This window comes from Bubalus bubalis, chromosome 6 (assembly GCF_019923935.1).
Source record: "Bubalus bubalis isolate 160015118507 breed Murrah chromosome 6, NDDB_SH_1, whole genome shotgun sequence".
Lineage (NCBI taxonomy): Eukaryota > Metazoa > Chordata > Mammalia > Artiodactyla > Bovidae > Bubalus > Bubalus bubalis.
Window position 1 is genome coordinate 36023088 of NC_059162.1, and position 24694 is coordinate 36047781.

Consider the following 24694-nt stretch of genomic DNA (forward strand, 5'->3'; position numbering starts at 1 on the left):
AAGTCTAGATGGAACTCTAGATGTAGAAGTCCTGCTTTCCAGTCACTTACTATAACACGTTGTGCTGGATCTATTTGGCAGAATGAGAACCACTGATCAGAATGCATTTAGTTTTGACTGCTTGCGTTCCCAATTATGAATTGTAATTACACAGGATGTAAACATGAGTTTAAGTGGTTGTAAAGCTGCTCCAATACTTGTCACACTATTAATTTAATAAACTAAATATTTAGCCGGAGTATTCATAATTAGGATCAACTAGCTGAAGGATTCTTGCAAATGTCATCATCTTATATTTGGACCCGCTTTTTTTTCCAAAGGGAGAGAAAAAGAGACAAAGAGTGATGGCGCTAATCTCTTGCCTTTAGGTGTTTATCACACCATGAAAGCCAAAACAATTACTCAGGGCTTCACGGGGTAGGCATGACTGGTAAACAGCAAAATGCTATTTCCTTGGAGAATGTTTTCTTGCCGTGTTTCACACGGGTGGATTTTCCCCACAGGAGCGGCCCCTCCTTCAGAGCAAAACATAAATGAACAGAAATGACATTATGTTCTTGCCTGCCTGGGGCAAAAAGACTCACCTATTCTTAACAGGACTTCAGGTGTGTGATTTTCTGCCATTCTCCTTCTTTTATTAGATTAGAATGACTTACCCCAGTAAGAGCAAAGCTGCAGTGCTGTGTCATCAGGGCAGGGCTCCTGGAGGAGACACATCATGGTCCACTACGTCTTTAACATAACTTGACACATTCTCACCACACAGGAATTTTCCCATCTATTCCGACAGATGTAGGAGGGATACTAATTATTTTTTTCTCTCTTTCAGTCAGGTCCTTTTACCCACAGAATTCAAAGTTCACTAATTAAATAATATTTAAAAGCAATGCCTCTGAAAAAAATGAGACCAGGTTAAGAAAATAATAATATTTTTACTTCCAATTCTCTGCAGTTTGCTCTAGTCAGCCTGGCTAGATCTTTAGTGTTAACATAATTAGGTCTTGCAGAATAATGGCCCATTTTACCAGCTATCATTCCAGGTTAATAAAAACATCACATAATTTGAAATGTTACTACGCCATTTTAATTCAATCATCAATTAAAAAGAGCTCTTGGGTGATGGGAGAAGGCAGAGAGGGGATTCCAGCATTTGTTAAATGCTCAATTGTAGTCTAAACAACTTAAAAATCATTTGTCTTCTTGGTAGACTTGTTTCAGAACCTATTCTAAAAATGTGTTGGGGTTAGAAATTTTTCTGCCATAATGGATCTTAAATAACTGCATTTTTCAAGATTAATGTAAGTTTTTCACAGATGTTATTTTCTCCTTTCTAGTTAAATGTAATAACATTATTTATACAAGGGATATGCCTGTTGCTTAGTTATTTTATTCTTCAGATGCAAGATGAAGACGGTAACATGTGTGAGTCACACCTTACCAGGTGTTGAAGAGTAAAAATTCTTCATGTTCCCAAGATTGTTGGTAACAATCCAAAGTATGATAGTTGGCATTCTTAATTCTTTCTGACATCATATTATGCTTATATACAGTTTATGCTGAGAATTCATTGGCAAATTTTTTGGTAATTAAAAAGAAAAACTATTTTTAGTGTAAAATAGTGAAAGTAAGATAAAAGTGAAAAACTCTTCCACACGGAAATGATCAGAACTGTCAGAATATTTGTGCCAAATGGACATTTGATATTTCTTGGAAAGAAAATTGATTAGAATCTAGTCCTGATTTCCTGAGGCAAAGAAAGAATTGTTCACAACCACACATTTGGATTCAAACTCAAGGGGTGTTCCTTATCTATATTTCTCATTCCTATATGCCATTATGGCTGTCCAATTGGACTTTCTAAAAAATGAATCCTAGAGTTTTACTCACTTATTCAGATTTTTCTAAGATGCAGCTTAGGTTCTGCCACCATTGCCATCCTTACTGATAAAGGCTTAGAATTGAAACAGTGGGTATGAAATTCTAGTTCAGATTTCTGAAGCTAAAGCTTTAAATTGTACATAAACAGAATTGAGTGCATAACAAGTATATAGAACAGGTAGTTCAAAGTTCCCACACATTCTGTGTAACCCTGTGAGCAGATAAACTGTTAAATAAGTATCATATCTAGTATTTAACAACAGGTGATGGGCAACAACCCATTTCCCACATAGCACGGAGCATCTCATCTCAGAATACGGGGTCCTTACTCCCCAGTAGTACTGGATAATTGATGGCAAAGAGTGAAGATGATGAGACAAAAAATCTGATTTCAGGGTTTCCTCACAGCTGCCCTTAGTCCATCCAAACCTTCCTACATTCAATAAGACCACAGGTTGGAGAAAAAGGGAAGTGGAGCATTAACTATAGGAATTGATCTGTGACCAGTATGCCTTCTCCCACTGGCTTCCCAGGTGGCGCTAGTGGTAAACAGCCTGCCTGCCAAAGCAGGAGATTCCAGTTCTATCTCTGGGTCAGAAAGATCCACTGGAGGAGGGCATGGAAACCCAGTCTAGTATTCTTGACTAGAGAATCCCAAGGACAGAGGAGCCTGGCAGACTACAGTCCATAGCGTTGCAAAGAGTCAGGCACAACTGAAGTGACTTAAGTGCCTTCTCCCAACCTGTACCTGGGTGAATGATTCGTGCTAACTTGGTCATCTGACTCAAGGGCACCTCATGCAGTGTTCATCTCCAGGCAGACCCACTAGGCAGGGGCTGGACAAAAGTACCGATGGAAGCCCACATACCATATTTCTAAATATTTAAAAATTACACAGCAAGCTAATATAGTGTCACTTAACCCTACGTTCCATCCTGTTGCTTTAACACGAATACTGTCATAACAATTGGAAACCCAGGGATAGGTCTGGAATATTCCGGCTGCTCAGAGTTCTGTACCAGACCCTAGCCCTGGGATACACTACTCTCTCTCTCTCCCAACCCTTAGTCCCTTCTTTTCTATCCCTGAGCTCTGGTTTTCACTACAAGGAGCATCTTCTCAATCATGTGTGGATTCCCCAGCATAACTCCTAGGCCCAAGTCACTAAACTATCTATAATACATACTCACTCTTTGCCTCCTCTTGTACTCAAGGATGTACACTCATGATGCTGCTTGCCTTCAGGAGTTTAGACCCCAGAAGAAGTGTACACACCCTAAAAGTGGGTGGAGGACACACAGGTAGGGAATTCTAGGTTCCTGGCTATGAAGACAAAGTGGGAGGAGAGTCAGAATGGGCCCCACTAAGTAAGTGCCCCCTCTTCTAGGACTGAAACTCCCCCTCTAGGCTGTGTACAGGGTCAGAAACAAATCACTCCTACATCATTACAGGGCAGTCTAATTACTTTCCCATAAATAACAACACTTTATATACTTGAAAAGTGAAGAAATGTTAATTGCTCAGTCGTGTCCGACTCTTTGCAACCCCATGCACTGTAGCCTGCAAGGCTCCTCTGTCCATGAAATTCTCCAGGTAAGAATACTGGAATGGGTAGCCATTCCCTTCTCCAGGGGATCTTCCCAACCTAAGGATTGAACCTGGGTCTCCTGCATTGCAGGCAGATTCTTTAACATCTAAGCCACCAGGGAAGCCCTTTCTATATAGTGGAACCTTGGGACAAAGATTTCTTTGAAGTTTTATATTCATCAAAGGAGTTGATGGAAGAAATTGTGTTTGCACTTTGTGGTAAAGTTGACCAACTCATATATAACACTATATTATCCAACCCTAAGGGTTAACCCAAGTAAAGACAAAGCAAGAATTAGGGCCTTAAATATGTGAACAACTTAGTTCCCACTTTTTACCCCAATTCTGTCCTTAGGCATAACATTGTAGATGAAACCAGCTTTGCAAGAATGCTAGAAAACAGCAGATAAATAAAATCCACCGAGTTGGGGTTTAATCAAAGTAATATACTCTTTAGAAGAATTTGAGAATCCAGATTAAAAAGAACATTTCATTTCCATTTGTTATATACCTAAAAGTGAATTTATTAAAAGCAGATCACATCACTTCAGGAAATTCAGAAAACTATATCTAAATACACTGAATGCAAGATATTCCTCATCAATTTAGATTCTTATAGCTTCATAAAGATAAAATGCAGATGAATTGATTTAGATCAGGCCTTCATTAAATTTTAGAATTAGCTTTTGGAAAACTTTGTATTGAAATGTTCAGTCTGATTCCTGAGCAGGTGACAAAGTCATGAGTGGATTGTCATGAGATGATAAAGTGCATCACTGCTGGAAATAACATAGGCTGCCTTTGGTTTGTGCTAATAAACTATAAGACAACTTAAACTTCAATTTTAATATTAGAAATCCACGTCATTATAAGTAATCTCAAACTCTGTATGTTATCGGCATATTCACGTGTAGTCTTTGGTGAGCTTGAAATACAATTTGCTGTTTATGCTTCTAATGTAAATCTCCAATTTCTGGTTGGCCACTCCGGCACTAAGCCAGAGCTCTAATTTATTTCCATCTTTCCTTATTTCTTACATCAAAAGAGACTGTGGGTTTGAATAACAAACATTCAATCGACTTAGACGTGGGGTGGCAGGCAGCACAGGCATTACCTGTTTACCTTTTATTGCCTTCTTTGAATTGGCTTTTCTGGGAACAAAACCAATAAGACATGCTGTTCCTTCATCTAGTTTTCACCGAGGATATTTATCTGAAGACATCCCCCTCCCCCGGTTCAGCAAGAAGCAGTGGCAGGGTGAAGAATTCAGACTGGAAGTAGGCGTCCAACCTAACACCATCATAGATTATTGCTCTACCAAGTCATGCAGGACTTCACTGTCCTTCAGACTCTGGCTCGGGCTGATAATTGTTTTTGACTCCAGGAGATGCTGTCGCTAACACATTTGTAACCTGTAGGACAACAGTGTGGTGGGAATGGAATACACACTGCTTTAGTCACTTTGGAACTTTGCACTGGTTCTTCCCTCCTCTCCCCACCTTGCTGTCTTGCACAGTAATTGGCCTAATAAAAGGCAGAAACAAGAATTTATTACACCTTGGGCGGTACTTAAAACAAACTTTATTCTCAAGAACAGCAGTTATGTCTAGTTGCTGCTGGGTATTTTGATATTTCCTGTAAATACTTAGTCTGAATATATTCCAAGTCAAATTCCTAATCACTCAATTTCCCTGCGACTTTCCTGGTTCCCCAGGTTTTCTCTTATGATACTCCATGTAAACACTGTAATTGGAAAGATACATAGATCAGCATCTCTAGAGTCACATGATCACATCAATCTGTGAAAATAGCATGACTTAAAAATAAAAGTCTCTTAGTACTCTGCCAACAGGCTTTGGCATAATCTTGGCAATCACTTAGATTTTTTTTTTTTGCTGTTATAATTTTTCCCAAGTGGAAATAGTCTCATATTTTGCAGAAGTTGTCCAAGCTAAAGAACATCAATCCATCTTCCTGGGTACTAAATTCGTCAGCTGAGTGTATTCGGTCCACATAGGAATCAGTAAAGTGAGTGTGAAACTGCTCGGTGGCTGCTCCTTTCATCTTAAGAAATTGCAATACGAATTCCTGAAATCGTTTATGCAGGAATTTTTATTCTTTAAATCTTCTAGTGTTAAAGCAACAAGAAAACACTTAGAATGTCCTTTGGTGGAATCTTATTACACTTGTTAATATATGTAAACTGATATTCTTTGATGCCAGCAAGTTTGTTGCCCTTACAGAGAAATCTCTGCACAATGAAACGAAACAGAACTGAAGGAGGACAAAATAAATGTCAGTCTTTGCTGATTCGAATTAGATACATTAACAGATTGTCTGGTAACACAAATTGGCAAGAATACAAAAAATCTACATATTACAGTATTCCAAGAAAAATAACTTCATTTGAATACAAAAGGATAGATACACTTTCTTTTTTCCTGTAGCCACTCCTGGGGACAGTGGATGTGTGCTGGCACTGGGATGACTCAGTGCTGCTAAGATACACAGGGTATGACTGGCTGGAGCTTTTGGAGGGGGCTGTTACACATGTGCATTACTAACATCAGACAAAGAAATCTTTCAACCAACAAGGGTTACAGAGCAACGGTTCACTAAAGCACAGGTTGGAAGGGGGTTCAGGGGCTGAAGCAGGCCAATATGGCAGCTTGTAACAGACTTCCTTAGACCCACCAAGCACTGCCAGCAAAGGATGCTTCTATTTGGTTGGTCCACACACAGGGCCAGGTGGTGCTGGGGCACACCACGTGCCAGTGGCAAATGTTTTTAAGTTGGTTGATTTGTTGTTGTTGTTGTTCTTTCCTTTTGGGGGGCTGTCACAGCCTTTCCGATGGGTGGTAAGCTCTGCAGCTGGCAATGTGATTCGCAGTGATAATATCAACAGCTGCCAACTCCTCTGGGAGTCAGAAATTAACAGTCTTGACTCAGGTGTGCTGTCCACGGCTGATAAATATGGCTTAGTTCAGTTAGGCCTTCTTTGTACACTGTGTTTGAGTGGGGGTGTCTGAGGGCGGGTTTCCTATGTTAGTAGCAAATGCTGGGGCTGTGTTTGCTTCCCCAGAGCACGGCCCGTCTGGTGGCTGGGTGCGCCGCCTAGATGCCCAGGGGCCCGGCTGTCCCCAGCAGAGCGGCCAGCAGCGACAGCAGCGCGGGGGAGCCGCGCGGGGGCGCGCCCTGGCCGGAGTCGGGGCCGCAGCTGCCCGCCTCCTCGCACCGCAGCTTCTCGCACAGGATGCCCGTGTATGCGGCTGGGCACAGGCAGCGCACGTTGTTGTGGCACGTCCCTCCGTTCTGGCAGTGCAGGAGCTCGTTGTCGCAGACATTCGCTGCAGAACGAGGGAGGGGGGCGCGGGGAGGAGAAGCAGAATCAATTTAAGTTCATCTGGTACATCATGTTTTCAGCTTAAAAAAAAAATCTCTATCGATCTTGTGCTCCCCCCTCCCCTCCGCAAACTAAGCATGTGACTCCGATTTCCAAACAAATGTAGTTTGCTGCCTTTGTTTTGATCATATTAATCCTTTTCATATAGATTTTTTTTTTTTTTTTGCTGCAATCTTGGATATTATCACTGTCCATTTCAGACTATCAAGTACAAAGAAATGTGATACTCCGGGTTTGGCAGTATCTTCTCTTCACAGAACTGGGACCTGTTGTGACCTCCAGGGCTGTTCAAGGATAGTGCCTCATACAAGAATGCAGGGCTTTGGAGCCAGATGAATGGAATTAAAATGCAAAGCAGTACTGCAAGAATGACCAAGAACTTCTAAGGGGTGGGCCATTCTCTCTGCGGGTGATTCCAGCGCTGCATGCAGGAAGTCGGGAGCCTGCTGCAAGCATGAGGAGGGAGGGTGGGGCAGGGGGCAGGCAGCATGCTCCAGGCAAGGTGGCAGCCAGATCCGAGGAGAGAAAGCTTTTCATGGGAGGAGTGTGAGGAAGAGCACTGCATTTGTGCCTAATAGCCTATTAGGATATTTATCGCTTTGTAAATATAGGAAGTAGAATCCAAGGTTACCTTGATTTCCAGGGATAATAATAAATGCAATGGTGAAACCCTGATTATCAAAATTTCACTATGTCCATCAATTAATAAAATCAGTTTGAATAAATAAAGCAAGCAATTTCAGATACTAAAATTCATTCACAGTCCCTGTCATGTAACTTGCATCTCTAATAATTTATTTCTTCAAAGATCAAGTTTTCCTTATTATTTCATGTCTCCTGTTCCTTTAGATAATCAAGGTTTCACTGATTTAGCAGAATGATAAATAGAACACAGGGAAATGAAAACAACACCAAAGAGAAAAAGAGCTAAGAACACTTCCCAGCAACATATGCCACTTAAGCACTTACTATATGGAACCACTCTGGAATGGGGAGGAGGGTGGCGCAGAGCAGAAAAAGTAGCTTCTTATAAATTATAACATTCTTCATCTTTAAAAAATGTCATAGTCAAATTTCCCCAATTTAACACACACGCACACGCATATTCATACTATCAAGTGTAGAGTATTTAAAAAAAAATAACCCTCTTCTCCCAGTAATAATTCAATAGAGAATATTGCCTTGTCCATTAATCATGTTCAATAGTTATATCACTGTCAAAAGAAGCTTCTTAAATGTAAACATGCTAATACTCTGTGTGCAAATGAGCTGAAAGAAGATGGTGGTGGATGCTCAGGAGTTAATAAAAATGTGCCCTAAATAGGGCCCTATCTTCCCACCTTTCACAACAATTCCTTGGAGACCTCTATCATATGGATTGGTATAATTTTCAAGTGTACCCCCACATGCTATCTGTAAATGTTAGAAGTGACTATTAAGGCCTACTAAATCCTTCAGGCTCACAATATTGATATACAAGGTAGTGTTTCAAGGGTTCTAATGATTATGTAAGCTACTTCTCATCGGGTGACTTAGAAACCATAAATATTAGACCCAAATTATAGTATTTTATGAGCCTTGGTTAAAAAAAAATGTAAAGATCTGTAGCTCTGAGGCAAAATCTACAAGACTAGAGTGGTTAAACTCATGGTCAAAACTGACAAAACCCCACTTTTTTTTTTTTTTTTTTTGGTTGTTAATTTGGAAAGCATACATAGGGTTTCAGGATTTTGTTTTGTTTACGTTTCAGGAACTATCTGTTTAATTGGGGCAACATGGAATAAACAGATCCAAATAACTGTTTCCATTTAAAGTTAAAGATTCTCAGCATTTCTTGTTCCAGGCAGCAGATTGCTGAATGGGATATTTCCTTTCATTGGGCGCTACACATAGGGAAATATTGTTTCCATCAATATTGATAATTGCTTGCCTTGAATAATTGAGAAGAAATCAATAGTTAATTAAATATCATTCCCCGTAAGAAAAAAAAAGCTATTTCTCTTCTTCTTGGACCTGAATGTAAATCAGTTGTTGAACAGAGGTTTCTTTTTTTCAAGAATCTGGTGATTAAGTTAAAATTCAATACCTTTCTTACATTTAAATAATCTACTAGTTGATGTTGATGATTGTGAGAAATTTAATAAATACTCAAGGACCAGATGAAACCCAGGATTAATAATCACATTAATTGGAGTAATATGTTTTCTATAAGTGATAAGGAGAAAAAATGGAACCTGGAATATATTTAATTACTTTAGAATTTACTTTAAGACACATTTCATTTGGTCTCTTGTTTGTGGTATTCAACAAACACAGAGCTTTACCATACACACAGATCTCTCTGTAGGAATCACATGTTAGAAGCACATCTAAACCTAACTACAAATCTTACCTGCTATTCATAAACTTATGCTCCATCCTCATGTCATTTTAAACCAAATTTGTGGTGCCTAATGAATAAACTAAGTAGTTAACAAATATCATTAAGCTCTTCTTTAGCATATAAAACCCTGTACTAAACACCAAGAAAAAATAAAAGAAATAGCATGATCTCTGCTCTTACAAAGTTTAAATCTGGTTTGGAAAATAAAATATATATACAAGAAATGATATAATGTAAATTTTATTAAAATACTTTTATCAGTTCTGTCCAGCTCAGTCAGCATCTGTTGTGTGTCAGATGTGTTGCTAAATCTACTGCTGTATGGTTGTAACTCTATCTGCCCTACAGGAGCTCACAGTTTTGCAGAAAACAAACAAATGAACATATACAGAAATAATTATGATACAGTATGAAAAAAAACTATAATGGAAGCAAACTGCTAGGGGAATTCAAATGCTGGTGTAAGTAATTATCTGGGGGAAGATTTGAGAAGAATATAGAAAGGAGATTGTATTTGAACAATGGCATGCATCAGGCAAATACTGGTAGAAAAACATGGTTGGGGAAACTCTATCAGTAAAGGCAAGAAGATGTGAAAATACTTTGTGCTGGCTGTTAAGCATCTGTCACTCAAGTCTGAATCCACCTTTCTTCTGATGTTGAGGCTGAAACCCTGCAAGGTGTCTCCTGGTTTCCACCAACAGGGTGCACTAGAGAGAACAGAGAAGGCAGGAGGACGGAAGCAGAGATTTCCCTTTCCCTGATTCAGGGCTCTTCCTAAGAGGATTGTCCCAGCAATGGCTCCACATCCCAACAGCAGCAGTTTGTTCTGGGGCTCAGCCTTTTCAGAACCAGTTTCAGTCTCACCCTTAGAGGTTTCTGCCCCAACCTGGCAGCATTCCTTCTCTAGAGGTGTGAGCCCCAGCTCCAAGGGGCTCCTGCCTAACATTTCAGGGGTTAATAGTAGCAGCTAGGCATTACCTCCTAAGAGGCATGGGTCCCACATCTGTGGGGTCTCTCCTCCGAACTGTTAGCTTCTCATAACCCCATCTTCTTTTACTGCTCCCTGCTCACACAATTGACAATTTCTGAGTTATTTCAGTGTCCTCTTCTCATGTCTAAATTCTAAAGCACCTGTTTAACCATTTCCTTTAGTAAATTCTCTCTATTGAAATATGTACTGTGGGTTCACTTTTCTGACTGGAGCCTGAGAGACACATGGAAAATGTTGGTGAATGATGAAGATTCTGTGTAACATGCTACAGAGTTTAGATAATAAACAATGGGAAGCTGTCAGAGACCTATGGGCAGGGTGGTGATTTAAAGGGGGTAAAGGTGAGGCTAGGCCTGAGAAAGGACAGGCTGGAGGGAAGGTGACCAGATATTTCAACCAAGAAAAGGCTTGGTCTGGGTTAGAGCAGTGGGGAGGAGGAAGGAAGAACATATTTGGAGGCAGGCTATTTGAAATAGGTAAGAGAAAGTCTGAGGTTCCTATTTTTGACATTTGGACACATCATAATGTAATTTATTAAGAAAAGACTGGAGGCAGGGTTTGGTTAGGGAAGAAAATAAACTCTCTTTTTTTTAATCTGTTGACTTAGAGAGATCACAGGCTCTTCTGCAGGGGTCTTGTTATTAGTTGGAAAAAACTAGTTAACAGTTCAGAAGGTAGTTCTTCCTGGAGATACAGATTTGGAACAGGGGTGATGCTGGTCATTGTTACAAATAGTGAAGAGAAAGGAATAGAAGACCTCATTTGCTAGAATATAGATTAAGTTGAAAGGAAAACTGCAAATAGAACCTTGAAGAGTATCCGCATTTAAGCCATAGGCAAAGAAAGAAAAACCAGGAATGATGCTGAGAAAAAAAGATTTCAACAAAATGCAGTGATGATATGAGGTTAAAAAATTAATCACAGCAGTCTTCCTGCTGTGGTTAGTTGGATCTAGGAATAGACTGGAAGAGTATAAGAGGAAGGGCACTTTGAGCTGAGCAAAGGAAATATGCAAAGTCAGCCCTGCATGCTCTTGATTGAATCTGACAGAAGGGATTTTAGAATAATTAGAAAAAGGATTGGAGGAATTTGAGGAATTAACGTTTAATAGAGGTCTTTGGTTGTCAGTCTAAAGTAGTAGCTTTCAACAGTGGATGATTTCCCCCCCCATGGGACATCTGACAACATCTAGAGATGTGTTTGGGTGTCACATCTTTGGGGAGGGCATGGTACTGGCATCTCGTGGGTAGAGATGCTACTAAATATCCTTCCATAAACAGGGTAGCCCCCTCTCCCACCCAAACAAATAATTACCCTCAATTAATGTTGGTGATAAAATGTTGAAGGTCTGGATCAGGTTATCGGCCACAGCAATGAAGATGGGCAACTGTCCTAATATACATTGGGGGAAGGAAAAATGAAAATGAAGATGCCTTGGTGATTTTAGATCCAAGAGAGTGAGCTTTCAGGTGCAGAACCATAGGAATTAAGACTGTAGTACTCAAAACTGAAGTATGAGCAGATTATCTTCCTGGGGGAGTTAAATACAGACGACGAATATCTAAGACAGACCACTTAATATTGCTTACAATTAAAGAGGAACCAAAATCACTCTTGTCGTGTAATTTGTTCTATACCTTGCTCTGATAGAAATCAAAGCTTGTGGTTCAAAAACTATCTAGACAAACTCTAAATGAGGAAGTTTAAAACAATTAAGGGTAGCTCTAGAACTACAGGTCTCCAAATTTATAGATGACTGCTTTTCACACAGAAGGGAACAGTCGGAAGAAATGCACAGTGTGCAATGCTTTCCATGCTCCTTAAGACAATATAAATAACTTCTGTAGATCCTCCGGTTTTCATTTGTATTGACCAACTGATCTGTTTTCATATCACACTGGGTGGAGCTCTTGTTGACAACATTAAATTTCACATCTTCTAGAGTGCCACCACATTCTGGCAGAGCTCCAAAAACAAATCAGCCCATACATGCTGCTGCTGCTGCTGCTAAGTCGCTTCAGTCGTGTCCGACTCTGTGCGACCCCATAGACAGCAGCCCACCAGGCTCCCCTGTCCCTGGGATTATCCAGGCAAGAACACTGGAGTGGGTTGCCATTTCCTTCTCCAATGCATGAAAGTGAAAAGTGAAAGTGAAGTCGCTCAGTCGGGCCCGACTCTTAGCGACCCCATGGACTGGAGCCTACCAGGCTCCTCCGTCCATGGGAATTTCCAGGCAAGAGTACTGGAGTGGGGTGCCATTGCCTTCTCCATAAAATACCAAAAATATCACAGGTTTAGGTTGGGAATGGCAAATATGTTGCATATGCTCTCATTTCCTCTTTCTCTATGTAGAAAACATAGCTACTTAATCATGGCATTCTCTTGCACTAACCTTCAGAATTCCTTACACAAGGTTTTGTAATAACGAAGAACCTTTTGTATTCTATTACAAATTAATCACCCAAAGGGATGTTGCCTATAAGCCTAAGTGATACATAATGGCCCATCTCTGAGAACCCTGCCTCGCAGGTAATGAGCATCAAGCTATTAATAAAATATCTTTATCTCACAGAGAACATCCCCACCAGGCCCACCTGTGAATCACTGCAGGGAGGAAGAGGCTAACATATCACCTCGGAGGCTGACCAGAACCAGGAAATGTTTGACATTACTCTCTCCCCTTTTAGTATAAAAGAAGCCTGAATTCTAAACAGGCAAGATGGTTCTTTGGGGCACAAGTTCACCAATTTTTCAGTCTGCTGGCTTTCTGAATAAAATCTCTCTTCCTTGTCCCAGCAACTCCTCTCGATTTATTGGCTTGTTGTGCAGCAAGCAGTATGAGCGTGGACTTGGTGACAGTTTCAGGCATTGACCACCAGTTGATGGAACTGCCAAGAGGATAAGCATTTACAAAACCCTGGCATTATCTCCATTTCATCTTGCATATCACTGCAGGTTAAAAATCCAAATGGGATTTCTATCCAACAAGCACTTTGCAGTTATCACTTCTTTATTTGGTACCCTTCTGTGTGAATTTGCCGCAAACTGAAAATGCTGACCTTATTTTGTTAAATATTTATGTCACGCATGTCCTGATTTTTTTTTTCTTCATTGCTATTGACAAACTAAGAATGTGCTACCTCTATAAATAGTGAAGGTTCATTTTTAAATCTCTCACATAAAACTTGATTTAGTATTGGAAACAAATTGTTATTTGCTAGATACAATTATTAGGGCCTCCTAGGTGGCTAGGTAGTAAAGAATCTGCCTGCCAATGCAGGACACACAAGATATACAGGTTGGATCCCTGGGCTGGGAAGATCCCCTGGGGGAGGAAATGGCAACCTGCTCCAGTATTCTTGCCTGGAGAATCCCATGGACAGAGGAGCCTGGCTGGCTACAGTCCATAGGGTTGCAGAGTCAGACACGACTAAGCAACTGAGCATGCATGCAGGCACAATTATTATTATGATAAAACATAAATCCTTAGATACAGAAAAAGCTAATACTACTTTGATAACAGTTTGACTATATTCTAAAGGATCATTTTACTATTGATAGAAATAAATTCATTATGGTGTGTCCAATACATCACCGACTCATCACCGATGGACATGAGCTTGGGTGAACTCCGGGAGTTGGTGATGGACAGGGAGGCCTGGCGTGCTGCAGTTCATGGGGTGGCAAAGAGTTGGACATGACTGAGCGACTAACTGAACTGAACTGAATACCACACCATCTAATCTATAATCCCGTGATGTTTCAATATTAGGAATGCTTTCAAACCAAGACAATCTTTGGCCCTTGATAGATAAGGTTATAGTATTAACGTTAGACCCAGAGTTATATGGCTAAAAGATGAAATGTGGAATCTTGATGGAAAGGCTAAAGACAGCAAGGTGTTCTATTAGCTCTGATAAGCAAGCCAAATATTGTATTCTATTACAAATTAATCACCAAAGGGATGTACCTATAAGCTTAAGTTATACATAATGGGGACCCTGCCTCCCAGGTAATGAACATGAAGCTATTAATAAAATATTTTTGGCTCACAGAAAATATCTCTATCAAGCCCACCTGTGAATGACTACAGGGAGGAAGAAACTAATACATAAGCTCCTACATAAACTAGTTGTTACGAGTTTATAAAAACATTCAGAATTTTCACAGTGAAAGAATAGGCACAGACAGCATTTCCTCCCTCCTCTTTCACTTCCTCTTATTTTTATTTTATCTTGGATCACGAGAGTCACAGGGATGTGACTAAATCATCTGATCCTTTTAACTTGCTTTCTGTAGGTTTCTTTCTTGTCATCCACTTTTCCCCTTTCTAAACTGCAAACTATCATCAAAATTTGAATGATAAGACTTTGATTCCTTTTTCCTCTATTCATCATTTCTGGAAGGGATGGAAAAGCAGACTTAGAGGGAACCCCAATGTGCAAAGAGGGCACCAGCCAGGACTTAGAATCGCTACTCGTTCTATTCTTCATTTCTTTTGTGACTTGAAGGGTCACTTATTCCCATTATGGTCACGATGACCCATTACATTACCAAAGGGAAGTTTTCTTTTTTCTGTTTGGGTCTTGTTCAAAGCTATATACATTTAGGTTCGCCCTGTCGGTAAGCTGCTAGGCTTGAGCAATGCTGGGCCTGTATTTATAGACTTGAAAGTTTCTCTTTCTGGCTTTGTCTCCTGCACTTCAAGGAATCAAGGCAATGCGTTACCATGACAGCCTTCCTTGATGGTTTTATTAATAAAGTGACCTCTACCTTCACCACCTGAAACAAGCCTAGGAGTGCTGAAGGAAAGATATTCCAAATTGTTTCTGTCCTTTTCAAAGAAACGTGGAAGAGTGAATAACCTCCACCAAACAGGCTAATAACAAAGGCATGCGTGCAACACACAGCTCTGATTGAGGCATTTGAGAGCCTGCGGCCGGGAGATGAAGGGCTGTAATAATAACCCACTTATTCAGCCTTGTGGCTGTTTTACTAAGTTTTGAGATGTGAGATGTAAAACTGAATCTACAGATTAGCTCCTGGTGTGTAGAAGAAACTCTATAGACTGGTGTCTAATGGCCTTTTGGGGGAACTCTGGGTACATTTTTTCTATCTGTTCTTACTTATGGCTGGCCACGACTGGGGATATGGTTTAGTGATAACAACGCTGATTAAGAGTCATAAAACCTGAGTTCTAGATCTGACTAGTCATCACTTTGCAGTAAGGCTTTCAACATTATCATGAAACCACTTAGTGACATCCATCCATCATCTAACCAGGCACTGTTCCAGATGATGGACACACAGTGTGAGCCAGATGGACCATGCAGCTGCTTCTGTGGAGCTTACAGTCTAGTGGCAGCTATGAAGTTAGGGAAAGAGTTTGAAGTAGGTATTTCTACAGTCCTTTTGAGCTTTATGAGTTGCATGAATATTTCTCATGGAAAGCCTATCATTTTAAAAGGCAAAGAGTGAGGAATTCCTCCTCTTTTTCATCAGATACATGATGACAGGTGGACTTCTCCAATATTGTGAGCCCTGGTGATGACTCGGGTGACTGTTTGGCTTGATCGGTTTTGCCTGCTCGTGTCCCATGGAAGAGAGATAGTTTTTTCCTCATCACTAAAAAGCATGAGGTGGTATGAAGAGAATTAGGTGAAGAACTTGTGATTCAAGTCTGGTCTCTGTGGTTAATGGGCTGTGTGAACTTGGGGAAATCATTTAACCTCTTTGTGCCTCTCTTCCCACACTTCTAAGGCAAGGATAATAACACTTGTCCTACTCATCGACCTCACAGTTGTTGGGAGCCTCAAGATGAATTATGTGATGGTGCTTTAAAAAATATAAAACCTTAGTATACTTTGTTAATGTTCAATACCTTCCCAGTTTCCCTTAATGCTAGAAGCTCAGAGTGGAAGAGTGAGGTGCTTATTTCTATATCTGCCAGAAGAATGAATTAATCACTACCTATCCAATTCAAGGTACTTGAAGTGAAAAGGAAGTAGATGTTATACTCTTTCAAAGACAGCATCTGTGTCTGACCTCTGAGGGCATGAATCTTGAGACAGCGTGGGGTCAAACATGCAGCTATTGAATATTTTAATTCAACTGCTGTGTACTTGCAAGGTCAGTGTGGACAGGCAGTGCCTGTTTTCTCAAAGGTGACCTTATATACTTGCATTCAATGAGCATTCTCCTGTGCCAATCAGAGTGCATAAGATGTGTTTTCAGAAGAGCAAGGGTGATACTACCCCTTGGCCAATCTTTCGCCTCTGCAATGGTGAGGCAGTGTCTGTACAGACTGAAACCTGGGAGCCATCAAGTGGAAACATCCTTGCTTTCCTGCTCTCAGCCTACATTCCTGTCAGCCTTTTTTCATGAGGGACAGTGACGCTGGTGGCATAATCCCCATGTGACAGCAGCCAGCCCACTTTGTCTCACTGTAATGAGGCCAGGGAGCAGAGCTAAAGGGGCTGTGGCGAACAATGTGCAGCCGTCAGCAAGTGGTCAGGCACGTCTGAGTAATCAAGTGCCGCAGGTTCTGACGTTACAGAGCAACCATTCTATACTTATTCATCTAACATCAAAGCACTGATTATGGGACTGACACTTGCTCTTGTCCAATCAAAGGAAATGCTACTCAAAACATAAGAAAGCCATGTTCATTTCAAGAGGCCTACGTCTGCAGTATATGGTAACTCAGCTAGCATGGATGAGATAACAGGTGACTTGAATGCAGGAGCTAGAGGTACTGCCCAAACACCTCCAAGGTTTTAGCTGTTGCAACCTGAAAAAAAAAACAACAAAAAACCTTTGCTGATACTGAGATATAATTAATTCACTGAGAATCCCACAAGCCAAAGGCTGGTCACCTTTCCTAAAGCGATCATTAATGATGTATTGAAATCCTATTTAGGTCAACATCTCAGACACAGACGCAGGCAAGATGCTCATAAAAATGGTGCTGAGAAATCACAGAGCTTCTCATTGGGTATCAGAAAATGTACTTCTCTAGTTTAATAAAAATGTGCAACCTCTACTCTTTTTGCCCAAGGTGAAAGATGGCATTCATTGGGAGGCATAGTCACACACAATGGCAACATACACCAGGGTATAAACCATCATTTCAAAGTACATGACATTATGTCAAAAGAGAAAGTACAAATATTTATCCAGCATGAATCCCATAAGTACAGACATGTACCTCTCCGAGTACCTTATGTAATAAAAACTTAAGAGAATGTGCTGAGACAGATTCTACCAAAATGTGACCAATGTTTATCTCTGGCTGGTAGGAGTGCAATTGATTTTAATAACTTTGATTTTCATCTTTACACATTTTACTCTTTCCAAATTGCCTGGACTAAATATAGAGTCCTTGGAAAACATTGAAAGTGTTAGTCACTGGTCATGTCCGACTCTTCGTGACCCCATGGACTATAGCCCACCAGGCTCCTCTGTCCATGGAGATTCCCCAAGCAAGAATACTGGATTGGGTAGCCACCCCCTTCTCCAGGGGAATCTTCCTGACTCAGGGATTAAACCCAAGTCTCCTGCATTGCAGACAGATTCTTTATCATCTGTTAACAAAAAGAACTGTTACTTGAGAAAATAAAAGTATCTTTTACTGAGATGATAAAGGTAATTTCAATAAATGAATCATGTGACCATATTTTGCCACATTTCCATGTTATTAATATATATTCCTAGTCAAACTACCAATTATCTTAAATGTCTACAAAAATTATCTCACAAAAGGCAAGAGTTCCTACACAATCCTATAATTGTAAGAGAGACTTACACACAAGGATTCCTTGTTTTGCAGAAGGCTGCATAGCTTCAGGTATGAATGGAACCAGCAGGGTCTCCTGAGCTAAAGTCATCTGTAGCCCAAGGGCCATCTCATTTGAACTAGTGCAGACTAATGGAACGTGAGGGGACATTTTTACACTTGAAGATCAAACAACAGTGATGACTTGAATCACATCTCCCACCACCTTCTCAGTAGAGGGGCTCATGGTCAGATTTAACCTAAAGAAAATGTATTTCATGCTGCTTGAACTTGTGGGAGACTCATATCTGCTACACTTGTACATGTCTGCACCACATATATGACCTGTTCATTGTGGCTGTATCACAAATATTCAGCCTTGTCTCTGGCAGAAATAAATGCCAAATAAATATTTATTAAGCAAGTACACAGAAGTTGTGTTTTATTCCCTGCCTCCTTCTGAGTGGTGAATACAAACATATTATTAGTAGACTGATAACCAATATAGGTGGATAGACAGTAAGGATATCCACTTACTAGATAGATACGTTGGAAAATGGGAAGAAGAAGAAGGAACATTTTAGTTTCCACAAAGTGGGAGGTAAAGCTTCTGCTGAGCATGCGAGGCAGAGTAGAGCTGGGGTTAACTCATGCTCTAGGGTTAAGGGAAGGGGGAGATATTTTGCAGGGAATGGGGAAAAGTTAACTAGGAACATGTAGAAAAACTGCTGGTCAGCTCTGACATTCCAGGTCAGCTTGTATGTTATGATTTGTCAGGGCTTCTCATACATGAATCCATAATGGAGAGCATTAGCTGGAAGAGAATGGTGACTAGTTTTGGGTTTCTTCCTTTAATGATACAATATACGCCTTGGGAAGGGTGGGAGAGAGGGGAAGAAGCAAGGGTAGGCAGATGAGTTAAGAAATTAGAAGCACTCCTTTCATTTTTCATTAGTCAAAACACATTACCTCTCATTATAATTTTGGCATTGTGGGTAATGTGAAGGCAAAGAAACATGACAAGGACGGAACTTAGTGACATGTTTCTTTTCATCAGAAGGTGACTAGTTAAATTTGGAACACAGGCTAAAGGAAAATCCAGATGGAGCTGTTCTACGTGGGCCTGGGGTGGAGGTGAGAGACCATCATAGCACATAGAAAAATGCAAGAACGAAGACCTGGAGTTCCTTGAGAATTATAAGACAATCCATATAGCCCCATTCAGAGCTGAAGACAGATCGGTAAGACATTTCACATTCTGAGTAGGAAGGAAGAGCTATACTACAGGCTTTTGATTTTCAGCATTAAGAAATTCAAGTATCTGTGGCTGAAAGGAGATAATTGTGTCATTAATTCACATGCATGGCTTTTTTTTTTTCTTTTGAGACAGAATTTCAATGCCTTTGAGCACTTTGTAAAGCTAAAATATAATCTGAGTTTCCTGTTTGTCGAGCTATAGCCAAATGTCTCCTTAGAGACTTAATTTTTCCTATATATACTTGGCAAGAGTGTTCTAAATATGGTCTAAGCCCTCTTAGGATTTTTAAACAGCAGGGATATTTAAGTATGAAACATAGCTACTAAAATCACACAGCAGTAACTTTTCTTAATGACGCCCCCGGGAATCACTATAATTCACTTTTGTCTTCTGGGGCCTTGCTGTCACCATAATCACCTCCTGACAATGTCAAACCAAGGCTTGGGAGGTGATATCATAATGTCAGGATGAAACAAAGCCGTTTTCCTGCTAATGCCAATGTCAAAGCAAAATGAATTAATGTCGATAAATTCAAGGTGAGGAAAACAACATTATGGAATCAAGAGAATGTGCAAAATGATGACACGAGTCATTTAGGGATGCTGGAACCAAACAAAAATGACTGCTAATTTTCAAAAATGCATTCGCTATTGCACTGGGGGCCAGGCATTTAAGTGATCTAAAATACATTAGTGAGGTTAGGAAAGGACAATGGGGTTACAATTATGGACAAGTCATAAGGATACCTTTTCAATAAAGTCACACCTCACATTGCAACTTACATCACCTTCCCCCATTGATAAATTCTTGAGACACTCAAAATTTGAACTGTAAAGTCTAGCCCTTAATTGTGTACTGTGGTGTTGTCCAGAAGTCTAGGTTCAAATACTGACATCACCACTTGTGGCTCTCCAATCTGAATTAAAAAAGAAAAAATTCTATTTTTTTTTAATCTGTAACCATCTGAGGCCATTTCACAGGGCTGTTATGAGCACGAGAGATCATTCAATGCAATTATTAAGTGCTTTTTAAGTGCCAGGCACTGCTCAAAGTCCTACAACAAAAAGACAAACCAGAAGAGCCACAGAAATAGGGTTTATTTTTATAGGTTCATGTATTTGCATCTCATTAGATAATGTAACTTCACAAAGTGGACGCTGTTGTGTCCTCTAGTTCACTTTCATCATTAATAATTTCCAGCTTCTTTGGTGCTTAAATACTCATTGATTTGAAAAATATCATCTTTCACTCCTCTTCTTACATGAAAAAATAATTGCAATTTATTTCGTTTTCTTTAATGAAGAGGAAAACAGACAAAAATTCTATTAAAGAAAGTGTTTACATAAAGACAGGGATGCTAGACCAGCTCATGACTAACATTAAGTAATTCTAGGCAACACAACTTTTACTAAAACTAAATTTCAAACATGAAGAATTAGAAAGAGGTACTCAGAGTCTTTTCTCAACATCCAAAAGAATCCTTTCATAGTTGATTAAGAAGAAAAGGTGCAGGAATGAGAATAAATCCCTATAGTAGATGATCTGAAAAGGAAATGAAGTCATTGCAAGTATGCAGAAGGGCGTTTTACCGCTTTCCCTAAGAAGAGCAAGGCTGTTATATCTCAGGAGAGAAGAGAGCTGGTTAGACAGAAATCAAGAGGCTAGCAAACAATGTGTAGAAGCTATGCCTTCTGGGGCTCTCAGATCCAGCAGAAGGAAGAAAAAAAAATTATAAATTGGTTTAGATACAACTGGGAGGCTGTGAACATTATTTAAAGTACAGTGAAAAGATGTTAGTGCTTCTCTTTGAAGCAGACTAAGGCATACCAAGTGGAGAAGGCAATGGCACCCCACTCCAGTACTCTTGCCTGGAAAATCCCATGGACGGAGGAGCCTGGAAGGCTGCAGTCCATGGGGTTGCTAGAGTCGGACATGACTGAGCGACTTCCCTTTCACTTTTCACTTTCATGCATTGGAGAAGGAAATGGCAACGCACTCCAGTGTTCTTGCCTGGAGAATCCCAGGGATGGGGGAGCCTGGTGGGCTACAGTCCATGGGGTCGCAAAGAGTTGGACACGGCTGAGTGACTTCACTTCGCCTTTTAAAGAGTTACTACAGGATATACGCTCTGTGAAGATAAGGATTTTGACTTATCCAAATCCTTTTTTTGATTTTGTGCATGCCTCAAAGATTTTGTGCAATCTTTGAGGATTTTTTTGAGGCAATCTTTGAGGATATTTACAATATCCATTGAGTATGAGTATTTTTGAGTGGATGAACAAGTGAATTTTACAGAAAAAAATTCACATATTCCATACCCATTGTTTCATTTCTTCTTCTAGAATACTTTCCCATGGTGTTTACTCTCTGTCTCTTCTATACTCATAGCATAGAAGGGGTATGGCAGGTTGTGTTGTCATTCACAATCTTCTGTGGCAGCTGAATGGATAATTCTGAAGTCAGGACCCCCCATGATGTGAGGAGATCAGAATCTCCGCATTGTCTGCTTTCACTCCCACTGTGAACTTTCTACTCCTGGCTAATCTATTCACTATCTTTTCCAGTAGTCACGTACGGATCTGAGAGTTGGACCATAAAGAAGGCTGAGTACCAAAGAACTGATGGTTTCCAACTGTGATGCTGGAGAAGACACTTGAGAGAGTCCCTTGGACAGCAAGGAGATCAAAGCAGTCAACTCTAAAGGAAATCAACCCTGAATATTCACTGGAAGGACTGATGCTAAAGCTGAAGCTCCAGTATTATGGCACCTGATGTGAAGAGCCAACTTGTTGTAAAAGACCTTGATGCTGGGAAAGATTGAGGGTAGGAGAAGGGGATGACAGAGGACCAGATTGTTGGATGGCATCACCCACTCAACAGACATGAGTTTGAGCAAATTCTGGGAAATAGTGAAGAATAGGGAAGTTTGGCATGCTGCAGTCCATGGGGTCGTAAAAAGTCCAACATGACTTAATGACTAAACAACAACAACAATCTTAAATATACTCACAAAATTATTAAGAAAATAAAATTATAATTAAGAGGATAGACACTTATACATCTTATCTTGCAGAATATTTTCACTCACCTGGCAGGAGTTATTATTATTACTATTTCCACTTTACAGGAAACCTGTGCATCTTACCCAAGTCCCACTAGTGGCCAAGTGGAGAGGCAGGACTAGAACTTAGACTACTCTGACCCCATAGCACGATCGGTCCCTGGTGCCCTCCTGTCCTTCTGTTGTATGCTGGCCTCTGAGTTGGTGCCTCTGCTCCTGGCCTGTCCTTCCCCAAACACCCCACGTATCTCTAAATGTCCAGGTCATGAACAACACCCACCATAGTTTCTCTGACTGTTCCAGCCTTCAGACACCAGTCCTGCTTTTCAAACCTTACAGCAGATGGTGCAGATCTAGCTCTGGACATAGATATAAAGGTAAACATAATTTGGATGGCCTGGATTTAAATCTCGGTTCCACCAAATACTAGTTGGGTGACTCCATGCAAATCACTTGACCTATGTTTGCATCATTTATATAATGGAGATAATTTAATACATGATATCCACGTCACAGGACTATGTTGATGAAATAAATTAAGTAAAACACATAAGGCAACTGCAACAATACCTGATGTAAAATCCTTCAGTAAATGTTAAGTTTTATTTGACTCTTTAAAACCTACAGCAAACACTCCTTTTCATGTGAATTTCATGTCTCCTCAACTAAAGCATAAGTGATGTGAGGGCAGGGCGATTTTAGTCTTGTGCCTCCTTTCACTGTCTGCACTGAGCAACATCAGCTTTGTGCAGAGCAAGTGGGCACTCTATATACATTACTTCCTGAGGGTAGTAGACATCGCTTTGTGCACTCAGCCAGCTTTCATCTTTGTATTCTCAGCATCTATGCTATTTTCTGGTACATAAGAGGAAATTCTCCATGATGTTTCTTCCAGCAATTTCTGCATTCCTGAGATCACATGCTAAGTCACTTGAGTCGTCTCCAACTCTCTGCGACCCTATGAACCCTATCCCGCCAGGCTCTTCTGTCCACAGGATTTTCTAGGCAAGAATACTGGAGTGGGTTGCCATTTCCTCTTCCAGGGGATCTTCCCAACCAGGGATTGAACACATGTCTCTTAATCTCCTACACTGGCAGGCGGGCTCTTTACTACTAGTGCCACCTGGGAAGCCCTGAGATCATATAAGAGTTAAATCAGTCCTGAGAATAGAACTGAAACAAATCTGAGTTTCATTACTAACTCCAAGTAATGGCTTCAGAAAAGTCCCTTAGCTTAGCTTCTAATACCTTTTGTTTCTGTTTCTTTTGCCATGGAGAGAAGGAGAGCAGCAGGGAAAGAGGGGCCAGGAGGACAAGAAGGAGGAAAATTACAGAGTTGGGTTGATTGGGAGAGAAATGCCCACAGAAACCTATCTAGAGGTGCAGTGCCTTCTGAGGGTGTCTCTGGCTGTTTGTTTTGGAGGTTTGAAACTGTTAGTTGCTCAGTCGTGTCCGACTTTGCGACCCCACAGAGTATAGCCCAGCAGGTTCCTCTGTCCATGGGATTCTTTAGGCAAGAATACTGGAGTAGGTTATCATTCCGTTCTCCAGGGGAATCTTCCCAACCCAGAGATGGAACCCAGGTCTCCTGCATTGCAGGTAGATGGATGGCATTTAAAATTTAAACCCTTCAAGATCTTAAGCTGAAACTTCTTGGATTTAGCTTCTGTCCAGGGTATTTCACTCTAAGTACTGGAAGGAAGAATGACTAGTGCATGCTCCCCACAAAAAAGCACAGAAGGTTGAACAGGCCAACCCACAAATCCCCATTCAGATTTGTCCTAAGGCCAGAGCTAAGACCCTGATTCAAACAAATATGCTTCTTGTCACTGGCTGTGCTGCTTGGTATGCCGTGTGATCCCACATGGATCATCTTATCTGGTTTTACCTTCCAGAGTTCTGATTGCTTTATTTCATGTAGGCTTCTGATTAATCTGAAGTTCTGTGCTTTCGTTCACCCCTCTTTTCCCTGGACTCCTGCTACCTATCACTGATACGTTAGATCTTTCATCTGTGTCCACTCACTGATTTCTATGCAGTGCTTGCTTTTTACACGAGGTGCCCCTCACAAGTCAGGCTATGAGGATCTGTTTCAGATACATCTCCAGCCTGTTGACTCAGGCAATTCCTTTGTGCCAATGATGTTGCTGGTTATAGATTTTTATGCCTCTTAAATCAACCTACAGTGTTTAAACGCTCTAGTCGAAAGGCGAGCCTATGTCTGGCCCAGCTTTAACAAGACTAAGCAGGGTGGTATATTCACAGACTGCAAAGAAAGAAAAGATTGAACAAGTTTTTAGAGTGTGTAAAGAGGATGATTCTGCCTATGTTAAGTAGAAGGGAGGAAACATAATTC

At 40.6% G+C, this 24694-nt stretch overlaps 1 protein-coding gene across 7 annotated transcripts in view; it reads right to left on the reverse strand.

The window, feature by feature from the left end:
• Nucleotides 1–5559: 5559 nt before the first annotated feature.
• NTNG1 (netrin G1) overlaps nucleotides 5560–24694 on the reverse strand; it is a 368374-nt gene continuing 349239 nt past the window's right edge. For all 7 annotated transcript variants that reach the window (XM_044944630.2, XM_044944632.2, XM_006066884.4 and 4 more), the window contains one exon: nucleotides 5560–6812. In XM_044944630.2, the coding sequence (XP_044800565.1) occupies nucleotides 6580–6812 (233 nt within the window). In that variant the 3' untranslated portion in view covers nucleotides 5560–6579. The remainder of the gene's footprint in view (nucleotides 6813–24694) is intronic.